Genomic DNA, 15,011 nt, shown 5'->3' with positions numbered 1-15,011 from the left:
GAAGGAGTAAGGGCGGGGGGGGGCGGGGGGTCCCCTGCGTCTCACGCGACGCTACGCGCGGGAATCCGCCCCCCGGAGGCAAAGTCGGAGCGCTGAGAACCGCCAGCTCCGCGCGCCGCCGGCCGCCTCCGGGCCCCGGACTCGGGAAAGGAGGGAGGGAGGGAGCCGGAGGAGGGAAAGTGGGGCCGGGCGGGGGGTGCCTGGGAAGCCGGGCTGCGCTGACGTCACTGGGCGCGCAATTCGGGCTGGAGCGCTTTAAAAAACGGGCGTGCGAGCGGAGATGCTGCTCCACACCGAGCAGGCCGCCCGCAGCAGCACCGCTCCCCGTCCCCACCGCGGCGGCGGCAGCCAGGGCCGCTCCGGAGGTCCGCGTGGCGGCGGCGGGCACCGTCCGGCCCCGGTTAGGAGCGCGCCGGCCGAGCCGCAGAAGCCAGCGGAGCCGCGTCCCGCGCGCCCCGAGCCGCCGCAGCCCAGACGCTGCCCTGCGACCGCGTCCCGCCCGCGACCCTCTGCCCGGGCACCATGGACACCTCCCGGGCCCGCGCGCTCCTGGCCTTGCCGCTCCTGCTGCAGCTGGCGGCCGGGGGCGGCTCGCCCAGGCCCGGCGCGCTGCCGCGGGGGTGCCCCGCGCACTGTCAGTGCGAGCCCGACGGCAGGATGCTGCTCAGGGTGGACTGCTCGGACCTGGGGCTCTCGGAGCTGCCCTCCAACCTCAGCGTCTTCACCTCCTACCTGTAAGTGCGCCCCCACTGCGCTCCGAGATGGGGGGGGGGGACACCAGGGGGAGGGAGGCGACCTCGAAACCGGGCTGCGGGCTCCTCGGCTCCCGCCTGCTCCGGAGGGGCGGGCGAGTTTGCACGGGGCATCTCGGGCCCAGGGAAGCGCACGTGTCTCGCCGGTAGGACGACCGCACTTTCTGCGCCCCCAGAGGAACGGCTCAGGCGCACTCCCGGGGCAGCGCCGGTGCGCCGCAGCCTCCCGGTCCAGCTCCAGGGGAGCGGCGGAGCCAATTCCTCCGAGTGTGGGCATTTGCCCGCGGTGTGGGCATTGGTGCCGCTGAGCCTGGAACCCGAGCGCGGGCGGGCTGCCCGCCCGGGGGGTCCCTGCCCCAGCCTCCCCTCCCCTGCGGGTGTTGTCACTCCCCGCGGGGAGATGGGCTGTAAAAAGTTCCCCCGAAGGAAACCGCCAGCCAAGCCCAGCTCCAAAGGCACTTACTCGGCATCCCTTGCACGGTCGCGTAATGTAACATTTTTTTCTTTCTTTCTTGTATCCTTTTTTTTTTTTTTAAATGAAGTGATTAAAATGTGGCAACCACAAACCCGATTAGAGCTGCCAGAACGTTATCTTCACCTTTGGCTGCCCGAGCCGCCCTTTGAAGCGCCGGCCGCCGCGGTGTAATCGTTAACCATCTCCTCCTCCCGGGCGGGAGAGGGAAGTGGGCTGCGGGCGGCGGGGCGGGTCCACAGCGGCGCGGACACGCGAAAGGGGACCCGAAATTCTCCGTCCTCCCGTGGAGAGCCTCACACCCTTCCCTTCCCCCAAACACAGCCCCCCCTGCAGCCCATTCCGCGGAGATGAGGCAGCGGCGCATTTCATAACCCCGTCCCTGGAAAACCCAGGCCCGGAGGGTAACAGGTGGTTGGGTGGTTGAGGTGGATCGGGAGAGGCCAAGGCCACTGCTCTCCCTCCCGCTAAGGAGACGCTGGGGCTCGGTGCCTTCGGGCTGAGAGACAGGGGTCACTCTGGTGACTACAAGGTGACACATCTGGGCTTTAACTGGAGCCCACCCCGAGCCCACGCAATGTTCGTTTCGGCTTCTCTACTCCTGCACCTTGTCAGGAGCTAGTTGGGATGTTTGTGAACTCATTCTTTCCTCATTTTAGTTGTTTTCTGGAGGGAAGGAGCCATGAAAAGGCTTGCACAACGCCTTCCACGAAATAGTGATTCTTTTTCTGGAGACAGACGGAGGAAGAAAAATAAATTTTTTTACTGGTTTAATAATATACATTTAAAGAAATGGACCATCCTGCTGGGTTTTGATATTAGTAGATGTCAATCCCCTCCTCATCTGCCATGAAACTATTTTAAATTCTTTACCCGGAAAGGATTATACAATTATTTATTTCCCCACCAGGTTTCCCTTCAGTGGCACTCATTGCCTGTGGCAGTGATGATTTCACAACGATAGAAATCTCTCCTCAGTGACCATTCTCTAAGAAGTCACATTTCCTCCTCCTAAACAGCTGTTTGTACTACGGGGTGAAATGCTCATCCTCAATCTCTCTGCTTTAACTGCTAAACTCGGCGTTTCAAGAATCATGTGTTCTCTGTATAGTGAATTTCTGAGAGCGGTGTGGCAATTTCACGGAAGAGCCCCTAGACCTATTCCTTGCCATCAACCCCGAAGAAATTGACTATCTACAAGAGAAGAGTGCAATCCATCCCCCCCCCCCCCAAACACTTAGCTATTCAAATCATACACATTTTAAAACGTGTTTAAGAATACAGAAAATAAAATCATGAATAGTGTCCGGAGGCTTTTCTTCCCACTTGAAAGAATGAACATTCGTCAGGCTTCTGTTGCTAAAATTTGGCATGAAGTGTTGCCTCGAATCATTTCCCACATACCGCAGATGCATTGCCCTGCATCCTCCACATGGTCAGGGGAGCTTACTGCCACAGTTCGCCACCTATCGTTCCAGACAGCTCCTTGGAGTTAAAACGCCATTAGGGAATTGTCATCTTCTCACACTTTGTGATGACAGTCTGTAGCTTGGCCTGAGGGGAAGTTTTCTTAAACTCGGAAGTGTCTGTGAAAGGGTCACGGTGAGTGTAAAATACTTGCTTCTATTCGTTAACATTTCAGGGACCATAAGTGCCCGATGTAGAAATCAGTCCTGAAGTAAATAACCAAACTGATGTTCTCCTTAACACTCGATTTCAGAATTTGCTCTCCTATAGAACACAAAGTGCCAAGGCCCATGGGATGCCCTTCCCTCGTGGGTAGAAGGTTTGGGGGCGGTTTCCGTAATTTTGTGTTTGCAACCGTGGGAAAGCTGTGCAGACTTTCAGGGTAAATGGTGCCCTCTTTTGGTTACACCTAGAATTGCCTAACCATTTCCACCTCCGCTTGTGCACTCATAACCTAAAAGAAGAATTTTTATTTACTCATATTCAAATAGATAAGCATGTATCTTACTGTTTTTCTTATTTTAAAAAATAACTTTCTTTGCTTTGAAAGGGAACAGTAAGTTACAGCCCCGTGCCACTGGGGCCTCGCGGTAATTAAGCTTTGATGAGAAAGTTGCAGTGTGTAAAGACTGCTGGGTAAAAGGCCAGACTTTACTATCTGTTTTTTGTTTGTAGTAGGTTATCACCATTTATTTGAGTCAAAATGTTATCTCTTAATCTTCCTCCCTTCTCCACAAAAGAACAAGCATTTCATTTTCTTCAAACAGATTGACGATGGCAAGTTCCAGCTGCACACATTTGGCAAATAGATTTTACCACAATCTGAGAGCTGACTAGTCAGAGTCCTAGGTAAAGAAAGTTTCCTAACTCTCTTCATAGAAGGCTAGAGCTCTTTAAGTGCACTTTTATAGCCTTTCTTTCTTCCCCAAAAAGCTAAATCTTCAGCCAACATTAATAGTAACTCTCTTCTCTTCCTGAACTGCATTGCCCAGTAGATCTGTAGTTGGACCACAGAACATGGTGGAAACACTGAGATATCTCTCTCTCTCTCTCTCTCTCTCTCTCTCTCTCTCTCTCTCTCTCTCTCTCTCTCTCTCCCTCCCTCCCTCCCTCTCTCCCCTCAGTGGCTATGGGCTCTGATTTTATAAAAGGGGCTAATAAAGCTGACTCAGCAGAAAATAAGGAACCCACCAAGGTTGAGACATTAAAATAAACAGTAATTGTTGACCATGTTAAATGCATCTCAATTTACCAGTCATGATTTATCAGAAATAAAGTAGTTCTAGCTTCTAATCTCATTATAGGTGAGCTATCTTGATGTACAAAATGTGAACATTTTGAAAATACATTCAAATAAGCTCTTGAAAATAAGCTCCTCTGTGCTACTTTGATGTGTCTTTCATACAGTTAATGTGGCATCCAAGTAGAAAGCTAAATTCTAGTGAACATCCTAATATAGTAAATATACTTTTCTTGATCTACAACAGCCATTTTATTTTTAAATGAAAACAGAGTTTTTTTCTTGCTATTGCTGAAGGACATGAATCTTTCATCCACAAGCAAATTTATGTCACATGAACCAAAGGAATCAAAGAAAGATTTGTTTTTTAATTTAATGTATGTAGTTTGGTTACTTTTCCATATGTAGCTTTGGGACAAAATTTAATTTTACATGTAATTAGTAAAACCAGTATTAATAAGAACCTATCAAAAACCTCAGTTAAATTATGTACAGCCCTGGTGTCATACAAGTGTTTTAAGTATCTAAAATGCAGTTTCAATACTTAAAAACATTTTTAATCTTTAAAATGGTTTTCTATATTTCTGCCTCCCTTCAAGAAAGAAAAGTATATTAAATAAAGAAAAATGTTTGTTCTTTAGAATGGTTACAAAAGCCTTAACTGTTATAACAGTCTTAAAATTTACATCAATTTCAAAATTATAGTTGGTTCTACAACCTACTTTTAAAATTAATTTAAAATATAATGATGCCAATGACTTTTCTGCATTTTAATCAAGTTCTTTCCTTTACTCCAGAATTCACAGGGTCTTTATTATTATTATTATTATTATTATTATTATTATTGAATTCTCATTATGGAGGCAATATTGAAACTAATTGATGAAGGTAGTCTGAGTGATTTTTTTAAAAGTAGTAGCTCTGACTCAAACAATTTGTAGCATAGATTTAAAATAAATATTTTACTGAATATGTTCATCATATGCATGACAGAGTTTGTGTGACAAGAATGAATTTTTACATACAGTTAAACATGATCTTTAATCTTTTTCCTTCTTATTCCTTGTCTTCAAAGTAAAGGAGTTCTGGTAAGCAACAACAGGTAGCAATCACAAATGAGTTAGAAGATTGGAATTTAAAAAAAGAAAAAACTTTAATTTTAAATTAAAAAAGAAGAAGATTGTAATAAAAAATAACCTTTGTAGGTTAAATAAAGCTATTTTTTAAATAATGGAATCATTCCCACTTGGATGTATTTAAAGAAGTTCAGAAACACAAAACTGGTCTGTGATCTGTCATGGTTAAGTTTTATTAATTAGAATTATTTGATTGTTTTTTATTTCTAAAACAGATAGCTGTCTCCTGGCTCGTGTGGTTCAGTGGTTGAGCATCAACCTATGAACCAGGAGGTCACAGTTCGATTCCCAGTCAGGGCACATGCCCGGGTTGCATGCTCTATCCCCAGTAGGGGGCGTGAAGAAGGCAGCCCATCAATGATTCTCTCTCATCATTAACGTTTCTATCTCTCTCCCTCTCTGAAATCAATAAAAATATATTTTAAAAAATAAAACATATAACTGTCAAAAGCATAGGAATGATAACCAAATAAGCAATTAACCCAATAAACCTATCATTTAAAAATTAAAGACATTGCAGAATCTTTATGTTTTTATAACTGATACCTAATATCTACTACTTTAATAAAGCATTTTTATATTTCTTCAATTAAATTGATACATTTAAGTCATTTTAGCCATAAGTTTAAGTATGTTTCCAATTAATCCAGATCACATGCCATAGATAGAAATGAAAAACAGCAGTGGCCCTGGCCAGGTGGCTCAGTTAGTTGGAGAAGCCTCCTGTACACCAGAAGCTTGTGGATTCGATTCCAGCCTGGTAAACACATATACTTAGGTCTTGGGTTTGATTCCCGGTCAGAGAGTGTATGGGAGGCAACCTATCAATGTTTCTTTCTTATATTGATGTTTCTCCCGCTCTCGCTCTCGCTCATCAATTTTTTAAAAAGGAAAGAAAAAAAACAACAGTGAACTCTATTGAACAATTTTTTGAAGTTTTTTTTTGTTTGTTTGATTTGGTAATTTATATAAATTTAGAATAATGCTAAATGGTACTTTTACTTGTAAACACGCCACAAATGGATATTTCTGATAAATTGAATTCTTCTTGAAAGGCAAATTCCTTTCTTTGAAACCCAATCTCCTCACTCCTGTTGTAATGTTTTTCTTTATAGAACCTCGTAGTAGAGAGAGATATCATTAGAGCCACAACTGACATATTACCTACCAAAGAAAGCAAGCTGATTATCTAGTCCTGTTGCTATTTTTGCTGTACCTTAGTAAAATTTTATTTGTTAAATCTGCTTATGAATTCAAACCTACTAGAACTCTTATTCCCAGATCTAACAGCTCCAATCCACATTTTTATTCAGTCATTATAGATAACTACCACATGCTCAATTTCACCTGTGGAATTCATTATCTATGGAAAAAGGAGACATTTCACAGGCTATAAAATAGAATTTTTCATAGAAATGTTCATAATTCAAAATTAGTTTTGTTCTCCAATAGGTTACATGGTAGGAAGCAGGCCCGTTCTTGAAATCCCTGGCCATTTTCTCCTACCTCCCCCAGATAAATGTTTGTTTTGTTTTGTTACATTGAGCCCAATGGATATGCCTTATTTGAAACTGGCAGGTAGAACATTAGTCATTTGCTTTCAAGTTACATTGTGATAATGCAAAAAGACTGTTAATAGGGTGTTAGCATTACTAGTTTAAAAGATGCTCCATAAGCAAGAGTCCATCGTCATACCCTCATCTATTAACGAAATCATCTTCCTTAAAGTCAGATGGAATACCTCCAAGCTGTGATGGGCTCTCTTTCCTTCAGGGTTTATCCAACCCCCTAGCCTGTGAGCTCTTCCGCAGGAGGAAATTTCCACTTTCTATCCCAGTGCCCACATCAGTGTCTGACATTTAAGGGATACTTAATAAATATTTGTAATACTGAACTGAATAGAATTGGCTGAACTGGCTGCTGAAATCCCAGTGGCTAAAAGAGGTCAGAGAAAAATAAAGGACTACTTATCTGCAAAGTAACAGAACAACACAAGGCTACTGGGGTCCCACAGTTATGGCCCAGCGCCATTTGAAGTAACAATTAAATTGTGTTCAGCTTAAATGATGCAATGAGTTGTCTATTTTAACAAATACACCATAATTTAAAGTATCTAAAGTACTTTATTAGTGTAATAACAACAATAATAACAGCTGACATTTATATTGTTCTTCTTGAGTTCTAGGCATTATGCTAAGTACTTTACTGGATCATATATCCCACAACAACCTTATAATACAGGTAGTATTTTCATTCCTAACTTGACTATCCCAAGGATATTTCCATTGCTCAAAATATTTCTTAACTTCTTTGAAGTTATCTTCAGGACCAGCTTACCAGAAACACAAGAAAACCAGCCTTCTAATTTATGGTTATGCCTCAAAGTAAATGTAATTGGTGCTGAAATATTTCAGCACATTTTTCCTTTCAGGAACACAATTTATGAGGCTCTGGGAAATGTGGTTTTTAATTTTCAATAAAAGGAGAATTATATTATATAGCTTAAGGCCAAGATTTTAAATTTAGTAAATACCTTTTTGCTTTTTCTTGTCTCCAAGCCAAAGATAAATTGTGGTAGCTGCCCGGGTATTATGAAGAGTGATCAATTGACTGGTAACTTCCAAGTAAAGAATAAAACTAACTTATTTCCTTTGGTCAGGTCCATGTGTCAAGTAAAGTAGTTGCATTCTTTGGAATTATTTCTCCATTCAGAGGGACATGAACTTTCTGAACAGGCCAATGTTATTTGAGTTTGTATTCACCTTTATGCATAGTTTAATGATTATGGTATTGATAGAGAAGAAGCTTTTATTAACTATTCATTTAATTTTTTCCAGTCCTTTAATTCATTTGCAGTCATAAACCTAACATGGGCTAAATACTTATTATATTACAAAGTTACCATGAAAAACAAATAGGTGGCTAATTAATTACAAATTATATTCAATATAAATAGCCCTTCATCAAGTAAGTACTAATGTTTAGAAAATTTAGGAAACATAGATATATAATCTCTAAAAATTTTTAAAACAATGCCCTCAAATCTTGTTTTCTATTGTTATCATTAATAATTTAAAATTGTTCAGCAATACGTAATTTTCAAGTGTCTCATTTTTTAATCCTTGAACATTATTTTCATATTCATTTTATCGTTCTTGCCTTCCTTGTTCCATCTTCTAACAAGGACTGGTGGTCAAGGGGAAGAAAGCGAATTCATGCTAACACACTAACACACACCCTGACACCCCAATAGGAAGCTATTTCTTTTGTGCTACTTGCTCGGTGGAAATGATATATAACGTTGACATGGCTTGACAGTGGAGAGCCAACCCTTTTGATGAGCGAGACTGAGCTGGCAGTGTGAAGGCACCTTCAGTTCAGTTCAGAAGCTGAAATGCAGAAGACAATTGTCCTGGCAAAGGGAGCCCAACTCCAGCTGAGAACGCGTGCACCGAGCTGACCTTCCTCGTCAGCCTGCCAGCTGAGATTAAGTCTTCCTCAAGTGGTCCCTTGTTAGCCTAGCCTTTTCCCCAGTGTTGCTCATCTTTCACAACTGGAAGCCAAATGTTTTAAACTGTTACTCAATTTTGCAGCCAAATTCCTTTATTTCCTCTTTCTACCTTTTTTTCTCCCTCCCTCACAAATGCACACACACACACACACACACACGCACACGCACATGCACACACACCTGATGGCTAACCTTACATGCATTCCTTCCTTCCCAAAGTCTACACTAAGAACCTAAGAATTTTTGTGTTTTACTAAAAAATTAGTAAATATTTTTGTACTTTTTTTCTTGAAAACTTGATTACGTAGAACAGGAACTTCTACAAAAGATATCTATTTGCAAAAATAACCTTCCTTTGATCAAAAAGCCACAAAAGTGTAGCTCTGAAGAAAGCAGAAAACCACACATGATCTCAAGTGGAAAAAATATAAAGAATTTGCTGAATTTTTAACCTTAGCACATAACAAAGATATTTTAAACTGGGTTGGTTAATGTGGGCTGTGTTAGACTTTCATTGTGTTGTGTTTGGGTTTACCCAGTGTTATTTTAATGAGTTTATTGGTCCAACACACAAAACACCACATGGCTCTTGAAGTTCTTAGGTTATAAATTTTCTTATGAGGCACTTGAAGGAACTCTGTTATATAATCAATGGTCTTTAAATCTATCAGCATAAAAATAAGCTTTCACTTTTTGCATGTACAGTGAGAATTATTTGGTTCTAAAAAAATAAAAGTTCCCATGGAAGGAGTTACATTCCTTAATCATCTATTTTGTACATGTATGGTGACTTCTGCAATAATCATTTATTTCACAAGGAATCTATAGAATGAGTTTGGAGTCTTCTAGTAAAGACTGAGGTAGGAAGTCTTCCTCTTTATTCTCTCTTCATCCTTTCTGTTCTGACAGGACCGTTAGCAGACAAGCCTGCCTTTGGCAATAGGTCTACTCTATCATTATTATAGTGCCAACTGCCCAACAGTAAAGCCTAGTCATCACCCCCCGACCCTCCCCCTCCCCCAAAAAAATAAAAATGAAAAAAAAAAGAATGGCAAGAGAGGTGATAAAGCTAACCGAGGGAATCTGCTACCCAAGGAACAGTGCAGGCGGAACTGAGAGACTGAGACCTCCACTGGGCACCCTGTCCCAGATGGTTTACTTCTCCTGTGTCCCTCTTAATCCTCCTTCATAGCATCAGAGGAGAACTGGGAGGATGCATTTTTCTTATCTCAGACACTTTCTCCCCAGGGCTTCAAACTACAAGATGAAGGTAAGTTTAGAAAGAAGAATCTTTGAGATTAAAGTATCAACTCTAAGTGCACCGAAATTGGTGTCTTTGATTTTAGCTCCAGGAAGCCACATCACTGTCCTTGTGGCGGGAGACCTTAACTCACCGCAGCCCCCGTTCCCCAGCAGCTGTTGTTCTCTGGGTCTCAGGGCAACAGAGTACAGGAGGAAGTTCAAGATCTTTTTTCATTGAGTCTTCAAGCTCGGGTAGCAAAAGGAAATCCTAGTTAAACCAGATTCTCCCAGGGTGTAAGCATATCTCATTTGAAGATCTCAAAAGTTTTAGCAACATGATTAACTGACAGCAAGTATCCACCTTCCACCTTCCAGCTGCTGGCCTTCCAGCTTAAAATTTACTTCCAGGCTGTTAGAATTGTGAGAAGTGTTGGGTGAATATGGACGGGTCCCAAATGACTATTACATAGTAATATGAAGCTCCTTTACCTTAGCTGTAGATACTCCTCAGAACATAGTTCATAATATATTGAGAAGGAAAGGCTAATTTTGGTCGATTTATATTAATTACAATAAAACCAATTCAGAGCTTGAGCTCATAGCTAACTACATTTGGAATAAGTTCTACTGTAAAGAACTCAAAGGATAATCTTTTATCCACAAATTATCAGAATGACTAAACTGTATGCCTAAATTCACATTACACAGTGCAAGACTGAAATTTAATCATAATTGCTAGGGCATTGTCCTAATTGCCCAAATAAACAGAATTGAAATCATTTAAAGGTATTGCAGAGGTTTTTGATGAGTCAAATGCAATGTCTACCCATGCATGGGATTTAGAATTGAAAAGACCTTCGAAGTCACCTAATCCAGCACCTTCTTTCATAGATGATGAAAGTCATGCTCATAAGAGGTTAATGAGCCCTAACCCATTTAGCTCAGTGGATAGAGCATCGGCCTACAGACTGAAAGGTCCCAGGTTCGATTCAGGTCAAGGGCATGTACGTTGGTTACGGGCACATCCCCAGTAGGAGGTGTGCAGGAGGCAGCTGATCCATGTTTCTCTCTCATTGATATTTCTAACTCTGTATCCCTCTCCCTTCCTCTCTGTAAAAAAATCAATAAATATTTTTTTAAAAAAAAATAAGAGGTTAATGACATTCTCAAAATCACATAGCTGGCAAAAATGGAATTGGAATCGAAGTGTCCTAAAAACCCCAGTCAAGAGCTCCTTCCTGTCAACTTTTTGCTCCAATGCCAGGTACTCAAATGAATTCTAAAACTCTGTTACTTTTCTAGATGTTTCCAAACATCCTGTTGCTTTTGTATGTTATAAATGTTCATATCTAAGTCTGTGTCTGAATGTTAACCTTGTCACCTTTTTTGACCAGTCGTAGATACAGATAAAGGGTACTTGGAATTGCCTAAAAATCTATAGAGCAGAAAGAAACAATCAGACTTAGCTTGAGGAATAAATAATTTCCCAAATTTTTTTCACATTAGATTAGCATGCCCTTAATGTAATTTAAATATTGTGACGTTAATTTGACTAAATTTAGGTCTCATAAATGTCTCTCGTATCTGTCCCTTTCTCCTCTGGCCCTGAAATTGCATGAGTTCAGACAATTTCACTTTTCTGCTGTGTAACTGTGAGTCTCCTGTCTCAGTTGGCATAGACCCTGAAAACACACACGCACGCACTCCCTACCACCCCACTAGTTTGTCCAAGATGCAACTTTGGTCATGTCTCTCTTATAGTCAATCCCTCAGTGGTTTCCTATGGCTTTCATGATACAATTTAACTCCTCAGTTTAACCCACAAAGCCAACTTCTCTTGCCTCACCCCCAGCTGCAAACTTTGCTGCCATTTCCTGCTTCTTAGCTCCCCAGGCTCTCCTCTCTCCAGCCATATCAAACTACCTCCTGCAATTTCCATGTTTCGTGCCTCCACGTATTCACATGTGTTGGTCTCTGTTTGAAATGCCTTTCTTCTTTTTCATTTTGCTGACTTCTATGAGTCTTTCTATATTCAATTCAAACATCACAGGACACTTTCTGTGACCCACCATTTTAGAAAACTGTCTTCGCTGCGCCCATACCATGCTGAACTCACTTGTCACAGCATTCATCACACTTGATCATCATACTTAATTTACTCTGTTTCTACTCCTGGACTATAATATATCCCTTGAATGATCAATTTTCTTGGGCCAAAGAAGTAAGGAGTCTCCCTTGGATTTAGAACACAAAATCCTTGTGCATTAATCATGTCTTTCATTGTTTGTATTTTATGATGCTTTGCTATCTTGGGACCTTGCTGACCTAGGGGACACTGCCCCTCCCAGGTTTAGCTAATTCCTAGAGATAGCAAGGACTCCTCTGCAAGCACACCTTTCACATGCAAACCAACCAGCCAAAGTCTACACTGCCAGGCACTTTCCTTATCAGGCTCTTGCAGGGCTCTTACACTCTAGGTCAACATTCCCTGTTCTAATCACCCTGGGACCAGGTATCAGACACTTGAGGCAGCCCTTACACCCCGCAGCCTGTAATGATTCAAGCTAGCTGATTCTAAGCCTGCCTACCCTGTCCATTTCTTCCCATGGAGACCACAATAAAGGCTCTTGCCCCTGCGTTTCTCCCATCCCTGCTGACTCCTGACAGACCCAGGTGCTTCCCTATGTGGCCCTGCAAACTGGTGTGTCCCCTACTCTTGGGAATTGTGAGTAACAAACTATCTTTTCAGTAGTAGTTGCCTCCTGATCTATTGGTCATACCATACCTGAATAATAGCAAAATCACATGTTAAAATGCTCTGTGCCCATACATGCGTACGAAACTTCAAAAGGAGATATGGTCAAGGCACATTTGAGGGAAAATCAGCATCATTTTCTCTCTGTAGGAGGCACTCTTATGTTTTCCTAAACTCTGTGTAAAACTCGTACTTTGTCCTAAGATATAAGGTGCCATTTTTCTGGCCACCAAATGTGTAACAGAGTAGATGAGCTAATATAATCACTTATAATCTTACTAGCGTTCCCGTTGCAGGAAAAATTCTGCAATAGCGTTTCCTGTTTCACTCTACCCCGCCCCGCCTGCTCTCCTCCCTTGTCCCCCACCCCGCCTTCTCCGCCAGCCCCCCTACTTTTCTCCCTTATCCGCCAGCCTGCCCGCTCTCCTTCCTTCTCCCCTGGCCCCGCCTCCGCTCCTCCCTTCTCCCCCAGCCCCGCCTCCGCTCCTCCCTTCTCCCCCGCCAAGCCTTCTCTGCCAGCCCGCCCGCTCTCCTTCCTTCTCCCCTGGCCCCGCCTCCGCTCCTCCCTTCTCCACCGCCCCGCCTTCTCCGCCAGCCTGCCTGCTTTTCTCCATTTTCCGCCAGTCCGCCCGCTCTCCTTCCTTCTCCCCTGGCCCCGCCTCCGCTCCTCCCTTCTCCCCCGGCCCCGCCTGCTCTCCTTCCTTCTCCCCCGTCCCCGCCTCCGCTCCTCCCTTCTCCTCCCCCTGGCTTGCTTGCTTCTCCACAGCTTTGCTCCCTTCTGCAGCTCTTGGCTTCTTTCTACGCTGTCTTGATATGCAAATTAGCCGCCATCTTTGTTGGGGTAATTTGCATAGTCATCCTGATTGGTTGGTGGGCGTGGCTTGGCTGGTGGGCATGGCTTGGGCATAGCGAAGCTGTGGTCAATTTGCATATTTGTCTATTATTAGGTAGGATAATGTGGTGATAAAGAGGTCCTTCTGTCTAAATTTGGCAGACTGCATTGTTTGTAATCTCACATGAGAGAAAAAAATTCATATAGTGCTTTTAGTCAGTTTCTCATTTGACCTTTATAACAAACAGTACGCTAGTTATCACTATCCCCACTTTGGGGATAAGAAGACTTCTTGACAATGATCAAGAAGATCTTGAGAGATCTTGGCAGTTACTGTGTGCCTCTGTTTTCTCATCTGTAAAATAGCAATAATGACACCTACCTCACTGGGTTGTTGTGCCAATGGGTAGGATAATGCACATAAAGCACTTTGCGCAGGGCCACATATGTGGAGCAATAACTGTTAGGTGCTATTGTGGTTTTGGTGATGATGTTACAGTTGCTTTAACACTAAACCCACACTTTTCAAATACACAGTGTTTGCTCTTATTGTTATTTCCCAAAATACTTACATTAATTTTCCTGAGATTTTATAAGTGTAAACATAGTTTTCATGAAACAAGATTTTTAAACATTAAAAACAAATTAGGGAACAGCAGAGAGATGCCTACTTGATAAAAGAATAGGGGGAGCAAATAGTGGCACATTCAAATGAGTAGGGCATCACCAAGCATCTGTTTAAGTAAAAATATTCTTTCATCTCTGATCCTTGGATCAAATAGATAGAAGATTCTGTGTGTTGAAAGAAGTTTTAGATTTTCAGCTGGGTGTATAATGTCGACCTCCAGGGCGGCTGACTACTGAGTGAATGCTTTCTCACAGACTGTGGGCAGGTGGCCCAGGGCTAGGAGTCCATTCTTCAGACACGATTTAATGAATGGCCCACAATTTGTGGTCCTAGATTTAAATTGTTTTTATTCTCCCATTTTTTATCTCACCTATGTCTATGATTTTACCTGAATATAGAGAAAATATTCAGTGTGGTAACTTTTTGGGCTCTTAGAAGCTCCAATCTCAGCAGCTGACTTGCAACACGTAGCAGCAAGAGAGAAATGATGGATTGAGAAAATATTGGAATTCCAACCTTTTCTGGGAGCCAAAGACATTCAGAAAAATAAAGAATTTTTAACACAAAAAAATGTATTTGGTTATTTTTTATATTAACTAAAAAAATAATTCTACTGTAAGGGGGAAAAAAAACCTGATTTAAAGATTAGGCCTATGTCTACATTCAAGAGAGTTGAATTTTCATGAGGAATTTCTTTGTAGCTGTCTTTGATAAAGAAGCAGTTGGGAAGTTCAAGATGGCAGTGTAGCCTCCCACAGCCACATCAAAATTTACAACAAAAATACAGAACAACCATCACCCAGAACCACCTGAAATCTAGCTGAATGTTAGGGAATTAAATAAAAAGCACGTGGAGACTGGTAGGAGGAGCAGAGACATGGGGCAGAATCTCGGAACCAGCTGGTCTTACACCCATGTGTGGTGGTTTAAAAGCAGGAGGGATATATTGACTGTGGAGGTTTCCCTGAGGAGTAAG

At 42.5% G+C, this 15,011-nt stretch overlaps 1 protein-coding gene across 1 annotated transcript in view; it reads left to right on the top strand.

The window, feature by feature from the left end:
* The first annotated feature begins 302 nt into the window (after positions 1-302).
* Positions 303-15,011, top strand: part of LGR5 (leucine rich repeat containing G protein-coupled receptor 5) — a 153,154-nt gene continuing 138,445 nt past the window's right edge. The window contains exon 1 of the mRNA XM_028131178.2: positions 303-734. Within this exon, the coding sequence (XP_027986979.2) occupies positions 523-734 (212 nt within the window). The 5' untranslated portion in view covers positions 303-522. The remainder of the gene's footprint in view (positions 735-15,011) is intronic.

Source organism: Eptesicus fuscus, chromosome 7, assembly GCF_027574615.1.
Source record: "Eptesicus fuscus isolate TK198812 chromosome 7, DD_ASM_mEF_20220401, whole genome shotgun sequence".
Classification (NCBI taxonomy): domain Eukaryota; kingdom Metazoa; phylum Chordata; class Mammalia; order Chiroptera; family Vespertilionidae; genus Eptesicus; species Eptesicus fuscus.
Note: the sequence above shows the minus strand (reverse complement) of the source record. Positions and strands in the feature narration are given on the sequence as shown.